The following is a 9,545-nucleotide window of genomic DNA, read 5'->3' as shown; positions in this document are numbered from 1 at the left end:
TGAACCCGGAGACGCCAGTTGGAGAAATCCAACCAACCGCTAGCAGCGGCGGGCGAGGGCGGAGCGGACGGGTGGGAATATGAACGCCCGTGGCTCAAAGCTGTCAGTTGGAGCTTAGACGAGCGGGAGAGAGCGCGTAAACACGAGAGCCGAACGCTGCGCCTCCACCGGTAACAGCTGATACACAACGGGTCTTATTCTGCCCCGGCTGCGGCTGGAGGTGGTCGTTCGTCATCATCTTTTACGTTTCAGAGACCAGTTCTGTGTGCGACAATGTCCCAGCCGGCTCTCAACGGGGTCTCCGGTCCGGGGAAGGTGCTGACTCTGGACAGCATGAACCCCAACGTGAAGCGGGTGGACTACGCGGTGCGCGGTCCATTAGTCCAGCGGGCGGTGCAGATAGAGAAGGAGCTCGAACAGGTAAAAGGAGCGAGGCCGCAGGGGCGAGGGTGAAGTTGCGGAGCGGCGTTTAAATGCCACGCGAGAGTGCTCGACTCTAGGAAGGAGGAGTAAACGCGAAAGTGAAATGGTGAAACGCAGTCATGTGCGAGTGCGAAGAAAGGGAAAGAGGAGGACGGCGCTGACCGCACAGCTGTTGATCCGCTTCATCAGCTGGAGTTAGACGCACCCTGCTGTGGCTGCGTTTATTGTTTGGCAATACGGGACGTTTTCATCCAAACAGCAGTTTTTATTAAAATGTCGCAGCTTCGAAAATATTATAAACCACCCAAATGGACATGTAAGTTATTCCCATATCCGCTAAGAGAGAGAGAAAACAGAAGTAGGTAACCCTCAAAAAGATGTTTGTATTGACTTCTTTATTTTTTTTTTTAATTTTTTTGCTGACAGACAAATTGGAGGAGGTAGACACTAGGTCAGCTTTTTATAAAGTTCCCCATGCGCGGGTGCTGCGTGTCCTGCATTACGGGGCGCTAAACGTATGATGCACACTTTCCCGGGGTACAAGTGAACAGGTCGAACAGGAAGTCTTGACGTCTTTACAAACACCCAGGAGCCTGAGGAGGCAGGTCTGACTGGATTCAAGTACACTTTACTCGGCTGCAGGAGCGATGTGCACGCGCTGGATGATTATTACGTAAGCGAGCGAGGGCGCAGTCCGGTTCCTTTGTGTCTTTTGCCCACCTCCCTCCTCCCCACGGAGGGAGAGAGTTCATTGGATTGAAGCTGAGAGGCCACAGCTCAGAGGCCTTTTTCTCGGCAAGGAGCTTCATTATGAGCTGCCCCAGTTCTGCTGAAGAGTGCTCGAGTTCCTGGTAGAACACTTGTTTGTCCCTCCGTCAAAAAAAAAACAACGAACCAAGGGTTAGTCTTCCTGCAATAGGCAGTTGCAGCACTAAGGGATTATTATGTAATGATGAGTTCACGTTTATCAGAATTAATCTTATAAGTTATGTATAAGTCATGAACAAAAGAATCGACTAATTCTACTTTTATCATTCCTTACTTACGGTTTGCCCCTTCAAAACAAATGACATAAGATTCCAGCCGAAGGCAGAGGGGGCCGAGTCTTTGCTCTGTCCATAAATGCAAATGTAAAAACTGTTAAATGTGGAATCCAGGCATTTTCTGAGAGGAGGTGGGGGGAGGTGAGCGGCTGCAGTGACCCAGTCATCTGGGGCTTTGCTTCCTGTCAATCTGTGCCTGGAACACTTTTACTGAAAGATCAGCACAATTTTATGCAAGTGTGTATACACACACATGAATTGTGTGTGTTGGTGCCTGTTTCCCTAATATGCTTATGCACACATCTGGAATGAAATGACTGTACTGCAGTCAGACAGTTGTGATTTGATGACGATGACGATGTAGTGGCCACTTAATAATTGTGTGATCGGACTAGTAACGATCTATGGACCGTGGCTGAATGTTCTATAACTTTCACACTACATCATGCGACTAAGTGAAATGTGCACTAGGGACAGTTGTCGCGCTGGGTTCTGCTCATCCAGTGTTTTCTTGGTTGCGCTTCACTAGTCTGGCTGTGTAATCAGTGCCCGGTGCAGGGACAGGGCCGGCGTCTCTGCTTCTGCCAGAACAGCAGCCTCTTTGTTGTTCAAAAACATGCAGGGACAAGGACCCAAAAAGGGAAAATGGGCTGGATCCGATTTCGTAGGTTTCAGAGAAGCTCGTGGGTAAACTAGAAGCAAAGTAAAGGTGGGTGTTTTCTATCCTGCCAAATACAGCACGGAGAGGAAATCCACCAAATGTCAGACGAGCAGTTTTCTTTACATGGATTCACTTGAGCAAGAAAACTGTTTCACCTGCAGACAAACCACACAGTGTAAAACAAAAAAAGGCCTCGTATCTTTTTGAAAGGTTTGACTATCAGTCATGATGATCAGATCCACAAAACCCCTAATTTCCACCACCTTGTGCAGCATGGTGCAACCAGACATGCAGACGCCGAACCAGAGCCCGCGGGATCAAATTAGTGTGATTCACAGGGATGCTGAGGAGGTGCCTGTAAACAGCTGCTGACGAGACTAGATGCACGAATCATTTACATGTGTGTCACTGCTTTATTAGACTGTTGCAGAACCTCTATATGTATTAGGGAGACAGTGGAGCTCAGCTGCGGGTGCGTGTGGTCTCATTATTGCATCTCTCTCTCGTTCAGGGAGTCAAAAAACCCTTCACAGAAGTGATCAAGGCCAACATCGGTGACGCCCACGCCATGGGTCAGAAACCAATTACATTCTTCCGACAGGTTTGCAGACTTTCTACACTTTCTGACCCGGTGGTCAGTGTTGCATGTGCTATAATGGCGGTCCTCTTTCAGGTCTTGGCTCTGTGTTCCTACCCCGATCTCCTGGAAGACGACAAGTTTCCAGAGGACGCCAAGAAGAGAGCGCGGCGCATCCTCGGGGCCTGCGGAGGCCAGAGCATAGGTCGGACACCCCCCCCCCCCCCTCCACCAGTCACATCCCCGTCCTCACCAGCTCCCACTCCTGTTTGCCTGTCCATTAATAATTTATCCGCACCGTCTGAGTTGGTACAATATTTGAACAGGTCATCGAGTGATCAAAGTCTTACTGTGGTGTTTTTTTATAGGGGCGTACAGCGCCAGCCAGGGGATCGAGTGCATCCGCCAGGATGTGGCCCGCTACATAGAGAGGAGGGACGGCGGAATCGCCTCCAACCCCGACACCATCTACCTGTCTACCGGGGCCAGTGATGCCATTGTGGTACAGCCTGCACAAACAGTTTGATTGCTTCACTGGTGGCATTAATCGAGCAGGTGCCACACTTTTAGCGTACTGTAATTGCCCTATAAACGTTTACTGTGTTAATCATATACTCTGTAACCTTCGTCCCTGTCACAACCAGTTCTTAGTTTTATGCAACATGATCTTAAGATCCACCCACTTACTGCACTCTTGTTCCCATCACACTAGCGATGCCGTTTGTGATAAGGGTGTAGACGTAGAGGTGTGTTTGTTTACTCTGCTGTCATAAAGTGGATCAGTCCTGCTCTCTAAGATCATCTGGGACGTGTTTACGCCAGTATTGCTTTGTCTCAAAATCCAGATGTTATTTTATTTATTTATTTTTTTTAGTTTGATTTTCTTTTACGCTTGACTCTACGTTGTTCTCTTTCCAAACCCAGACCATGCTGAAGTTGCTGGTGAGCGGTGCGGGCCGCGACCGGACAGGCGTGATGATTCCCATCCCACAGTACCCTCTGTACTCAGCCGCCCTGGCAGACCTGGGTGCTGTGCAGGTCAATTACTACCTCGATGAAGACCGCTGTTGGAGTCTGGATGTGAAGGAGCTGAGGAGATCTCTGCATGCAGCCAGGGAGCACTGCAGTCCCCGTGTGCTCTGCATCATCAACCCTGGAAACCCCACGGGTGTGTTTAGTTTTATTAGTGTTGGTTTAAAAAAATAACATCAAACCAGGAGAAGGAAATTAATTATGGCATGTTTTGATACTTGTCGTCGTTACACCCTGGGCGTTTCCCGTGTCATAGGTCAAGTCCAGAACAGACAGTGCATTGAAGATGTGATCCGATTTGCCAAAGAGGAGCATCTCTTCCTCATGGCTGATGAAGTAATCATTTGCACTGATTTATTTAAGGTATAATATGCCTTCCAGTGATTTGTATTGAAGTTTTCTCCATTTTTAGGTCTACCAGGACAACGTGTATGCAGAGGGCTGTGAGTTTCACTCCTTCAAAAAGGTCTTGTTTGAGATGGGACCAGAGTACTCCAGCACAGTGGAAATGGCTTCCTTCCACTCCACCTCCAAATGCTACATGGGAGAGTGAGTGCAGACACACACACACACACACACACACACACAAACATGCATCATGCAAATTAAACCACCGCAACCACGTACACACCACACGGAGTCTGTGAATTCATGATTGTGTCTTCGTTTTATCTCATGACCCAGTTCCTCCAGTCTTATCTGTATTCTGCCCAACTACATTTATGAAGAATTTGTTGAACGGTTGCTTTGCAAAGGTTTTATCAAAACGCACACACACTCAACATTTGATGTGATATTCCTCTATTTAATCCCAACTGTGTGACTTTCAGAAACTCTCTGCAGGGCGCCTGACCTACATATACCTCTCCTCCCACCTCTGCTCCTATTGCTGACGTGTACTAGAGTACACTCTGCGTTGGACTTTTTCCTTTCACGTGTTTGCTTTTGTCAGGTGTGGATTCCGTGGCGGTTACATGGAGGTGATTAACATGGACCCAGAGGTGAAGGCCCAGCTGATCAAGCTGGTGTCCGTGCGTCTTTGCCCCCCTGTTCCGGGACAAGCGCTCTTGGACCTGGTGGTGAATCCCCCACAACCAGACGAGCCCTCCTACACCTCATTTATGAAGGTCTTTTACCATAGATTGGACACTAGAGGTACATGTTGGGAAGGTTTGGTGTGTAATTACGTCTCACCTGCAGGAGAGGACAGCTGTGCTAGCAGCTCTGGCGGAGAAGGCCCGGCTCACACAGGAGATCTTCAATGCAGTACCTGGTATCACCTGCAACCCAGTCCAGGGCGCCATGTACACTTTCCCCTGCATCACTCTGCCTCAGAAGGCTATCGCCAAGGCCAAGGTCGGCTCCACACGGATACAGTTGCTTGCGTAGACGTTTGCATGTATAAATGGGTGTTTGCGTGACCACAGGAGGAAGGCCAGATTGCAGACGCGTTCTACTGTATGAGGCTGCTAGAGGAGGAGGGGATCTGCCTGGTGCCAGGAAGTGGCTTTGGTCAGAGAGAGGGAACCTTTCACTTCAGGTTAGTACCGGAGCCAATACACGCATACACACACATCCTCACTTAGTGAACTGTCACCTTGCCTAAACATTGTAATTCTTTGTTCAGAATGACCATCCTGCCTCCCACCGAGAAACTGAAAATTGTGCTGCAAAAGATTCGCGAGTTCCACCTGCGGTTCACTCAGGAGTTTTCTTAACGATTCTCCACCTAACAACATATAAATCCAGTGCCAGTATCTCAAAGTGCCTTTGTGAGATAGATGCAGAGGGCTGCACACCAATCTCTGATTTAAATAGATCTTTTCACTGTTTTGCATCAGAACAATTTTGATCATTTTGTTGATTAGACAGCCAATGAAGACGTGCAGATTTCCTGCTCATGTGAGAGAGGATGTTACGTTCAGTACATGATGCACGTTGCCAAGTATTACCCAGGTATGGTTGAAATGTGACGTTTTACTGTTGACTTTATTACCTCTAGGGTCTCTATATACTTCAGATGTTGCTACAAATGCATTTCTTCAAGACTTTTACATTCAAATTACTTGTTATTAATGTATGAGGCATTTAATAATTTGCTAGGTGATCTGTAAAGCCGTAATGTTGCAACGTACATATAACAGAGAGCAATGAATGGTTCATGCTCTCAGAATGAAGACATGTTATTAAATCACACTTTCCTTTGTGAGCAGTGTTGTTTTACATGAACAGAGTCTGAAGAGTGCTGGTGCCCAAAGCCTCCATCATTTTGAATTTTATTTAAAAAGATATTACCCAACAGTGCCAACATGCTTTTTTTTTTTAGAAACAACAAAAAGCTGAATCACTTGGAATGAACAGAGTAAAACAAAGGGTGAACACTGTAATCATCACAGCAACTCAGTAACACAGATCGACTGCATTCCCTTCACCTCCTCAGTGTCCGAGACTCTGAGTACATGAAATGTTCATAACAAGAAATACTTTCAAAGTTCGTCTCTCTTCTGTGATAATTTTGTGGCATGTTTCTCCAAGAATTTGCTGAGACCCTCCACTGTTCTGTCTCCACCTTCCAGTTTGACAGGGCTCTGCTTGCTGTTGCTTGGGGCGAAGTATATGGTAGGGAAACCCTCCACTTTGTAGCTCTCGTTCGGCACGTCGTTAGCTGTGGCGTCCATCTTCGCAATCACCAGGTTCTTCTCGGCTTTGTATTTTTTGGCCAGAGCCAAGTAATCGGGCTCTAGTTTCTTACAGTGGCCGCACCAGGGAGCATAAAACTCAATTAGGACGTCCTTCTGGGTGTCCAAGACGATCTCATCAAAAGTCTTTCCGACTACTACCTTAACTGGTCCTTTGTTGCTTTTTGGCACTGGCTGAGACTTAATGATGGGTTTGACCTTCCCTATGGACACAGGATGGGTAGAAAAATATGGAATTAGAGAAGGGGGGGGGGGATCAACACGTTCTCCAAACTTGTAATGCAATAAAAACGTACTTACCTTTCTTAAAAGCTATTACAAAGTCTCGCAGCACCTCGGAGTCAAACTCCTCTGGATCCATAGCAAACTTTTTGCCTCCATCTGCCAGAATACCCACGTTAACTTCCTCTCCGCTCTCGCTCAGGCCCAGGCCCTTGAGCTCCTCTGCGTAGTCCTCCTCATCAGCGATGGCGAATGCGTATTCTGGGAAGTCTTTGGCTACGTCGAGCACTTTGGACCTCCAAAACTGTGTAGCTAAAAATTTAAGAACAAGAGGTAAATTCTCTGCAGCACAATGTCAGCACATAGAATTTATTTGTTAGAGGTAAATTCTTTTACGTTATATTTATTGGCAACTCACTTTTTCTGTAGTCAAAGCTAAAGTCAACTCCATAATAAACAACCACCAGAGGTCGTTTGGTGTAGCGCTTGGCATCATTGCTTGGTTTCCTGTGGCCCACTAGGGGAACTGTATGCTTTTTGAAGAACTCCTGCACATCTGACACTGATGTAGAGTCCTATGTGAAAATAGGTTAATAAGTCAGAAAGCAAAATAGCTTTTTGAAAAGTGCAACGCATTAAATATAAAAACTGTACCTTCACTGTGAGGGTGTGAGATGCTGGCTCATACTTAGAACGGAACCTTTCAGGATGAACAACGACAATCTGACCAGAAGACACTTTGAGCAGTTTGGCCACTTCAGAGCTAAAAGTGTGACGGAATGTGAAATCTTCCCTCAGTGCATGACCTGTCACAGAAACAGCAGTGAGAAGAAAATCCAGATTTGATTGTTACATTCAGCTCATGAAGGAACTACTTACAAGCCTCAATGTAGATCTCATAGGCTGCATCCTCTTCACTGGAGAACACTCCAACTATGACAGCATCATCACCATCCTTGATGAGTTCCTGCACCTGTTTTACAGCCTGGACTTGTTTGGAAGGAGGCCCTGCCTGCTCAGCCATGTAGTCAACAATGCCTACAGAGAACATGGAGGGAGTAAATGAAGACAGTGCATATAGGCACATCTATAAAACCTACAGAAAGATTTAAAGCAGCCAGGGACTCACCATACTTCTCTCTGGGTCCGTTGTAATCAAACACCTTGCCCTTCCTAAAGATCTTCAGTGTGGGATAGCCGGTCACTCCAAAGCGTGAGGCCACTTCATTCTCTACAGTGGCGTCCACCTTGGCCAGAGGAATGGGAGGAGAGCGCTGGCTCAGCTCTTTGGCTGCCTTCTCATACTCCGGTGCTAAACGCTTACAATGTCCACACCTGGATGGTGAAAACAGGCCAATGACAAGTTGCATTTGAGAGGATGCTGTAAAAGGGGTGACCATCGGACTAATGCCTGTGTCACTGCTAAGCAAACAAATCTCACATTTACAGTAACTGACAGCGTGCTGACTGACCATGGGGCATAGAACTCCACCAGGATGATGTCTGCGTTATTAACAGTCTCATCAAAGTTGTCTTTGGTCAGCACCAGCGTTGCCTCAGGTGGGAGCTTCCAGTCTGGCTGAGCCACCTCTTGCACCCGATCCACAATAGCTGCAACACACAGTCAACACATTAACACAAACTGTTCAAGAAAAAAAAAAAAGAATACTGTGTGTTTATAGGTTGGAACTATTCCTACCCTTCTCTGTCCTGTCTCCATCGTAGTCCACGGGCTCCCCTTTTTTAAGGATCTTGATGGTGGGATAGCCCGATACATCAAACCTGCTTGCCAGGTCTGTGGCTACCGTTGCATCCACTTTGGCCACAGGTATAGGAGGGTCATTCTCTTTGAGTGTCTTGGCAATCTTTTCATACTCTGGAGCAAACTGTTTGCAGTGGCCACACCTTATAGGACGAACACACAGACATATGCAAAACGCTTGCTAGGTGGAAAGAAGCAGTCGCGCTTGACTGCCTCAGTGCGCAGCAAACTCACCATGGAGCGTAGAACTCAACTAAGACCGTGTCTTTCCCCTCCATGAACGTTTCAAAGTTCTTGTCATTGAGAATCAGCACCCCGTTCTCGTCTTTCACTTCTGTGTCATCAACTTCGTCCTCTTCATCATCCTCATCGTCACTATCCTCTTCATCAACCTCCTCTTTTTCCTCCGTGACATCTTGTACCAAACAAGACAAGACAAGAGTTATGAAGCTAAAATAACGGCTTACTGCTTTGGAAATACAGCTTTTACAGCTTTTTGATTATTGAAACAAAGCAGGGATGAACTTAACATTTGGCAACATTAGCAGCATGTCTATATCTTGGGTCTAGCTGAGGAATATACCTGCATAACCATGACGCACAACAGAAACAGTAATAACTAAATGAAAACTGTCGGAACCTTTGTAATTGCACAGATGACTGTTAGCTAGCATGCTAACTGGACTAGCAGCGTGTCTACGGGAACTTAGCCCGCTACTTGCACAGGAACTTCAATAACTTGCGGCAAACACACCATGATGACCACGTCAAATAGTTCAAGTATACTGTATAACAGCTCAGTCCTACCATCTTCGCATCTGCTGACAGTTGCAAAATGTGCAACACCGAGCAGCACAATCAGCAGCACAGCGATCTTTCTCATTGTCCACAGACGATGCGGCCCCGTGTTAACGACTTGCTTCCGAGCCGTAGGCGGCTAATTGGCTTAAGCTTAGCTAATAATACTGATGAATGTCATCAAAACACTGTCGGCTGCACAGGCCCGCTGTCCGAACCAATACTGGCACCTTTGGTTTGCGGTATCACACAAACTAACTAATCACTTGTGAAATCACACACGCCGCCTCCTCCGTCTGGAACTTGTCTGACTTGCCACGTTGTGATT

At 46.9% G+C, this 9,545-nt stretch overlaps 2 protein-coding genes across 2 annotated transcripts; one reads left to right on the top strand and one right to left on the bottom strand.

Moving 5' to 3' along the window:
- Nucleotides 1-9: 9 nt before the first annotated feature.
- Nucleotides 10-5,945, top strand: si:ch211-217a12.1 (alanine aminotransferase 2-like). Its single transcript, XM_029147813.2, has 12 exons — nucleotides 10-170; nucleotides 253-420; nucleotides 2,639-2,728; nucleotides 2,801-2,909; nucleotides 3,073-3,206; nucleotides 3,629-3,872; nucleotides 3,993-4,072; nucleotides 4,149-4,285; nucleotides 4,689-4,863; nucleotides 4,937-5,092; nucleotides 5,164-5,276; nucleotides 5,364-5,945. Exons 2-12 carry the CDS (start codon nucleotides 274-276, stop codon nucleotides 5,452-5,454), a joined length of 1,476 nt encoding a protein of 491 aa, XP_029003646.1. The 5' UTR covers nucleotides 10-170; nucleotides 253-273; the 3' UTR covers nucleotides 5,455-5,945.
- A 50-nt stretch (nucleotides 5,946-5,995) lies between these two features.
- On the bottom strand, nucleotides 5,996-9,476 carry pdia4 (protein disulfide isomerase family A, member 4). The gene is made up of 10 exons (XM_029147812.3): nucleotides 9,227-9,476; nucleotides 8,654-8,834; nucleotides 8,357-8,562; nucleotides 8,130-8,268; nucleotides 7,787-7,992; nucleotides 7,537-7,695; nucleotides 7,312-7,463; nucleotides 7,076-7,232; nucleotides 6,736-6,969; nucleotides 5,996-6,638 (listed from the first exon to the last, which is right to left on the bottom strand). Exons 1-10 carry the CDS (start codon nucleotides 9,300-9,302, stop codon nucleotides 6,223-6,225), a joined length of 1,926 nt encoding a protein of 641 aa, XP_029003645.1. The 5' UTR covers nucleotides 9,303-9,476; the 3' UTR covers nucleotides 5,996-6,222.
- Nucleotides 9,477-9,545: the final 69 nt, after the last annotated feature.

Source organism: Betta splendens, chromosome 4 (assembly GCF_900634795.4).
Source record: "Betta splendens chromosome 4, fBetSpl5.4, whole genome shotgun sequence".
NCBI classification, from domain to species: Eukaryota; Metazoa; Chordata; class Actinopteri; order Anabantiformes; family Osphronemidae; genus Betta; species Betta splendens.
This window is presented reverse-complemented; position numbering and strand designations above follow the sequence as displayed.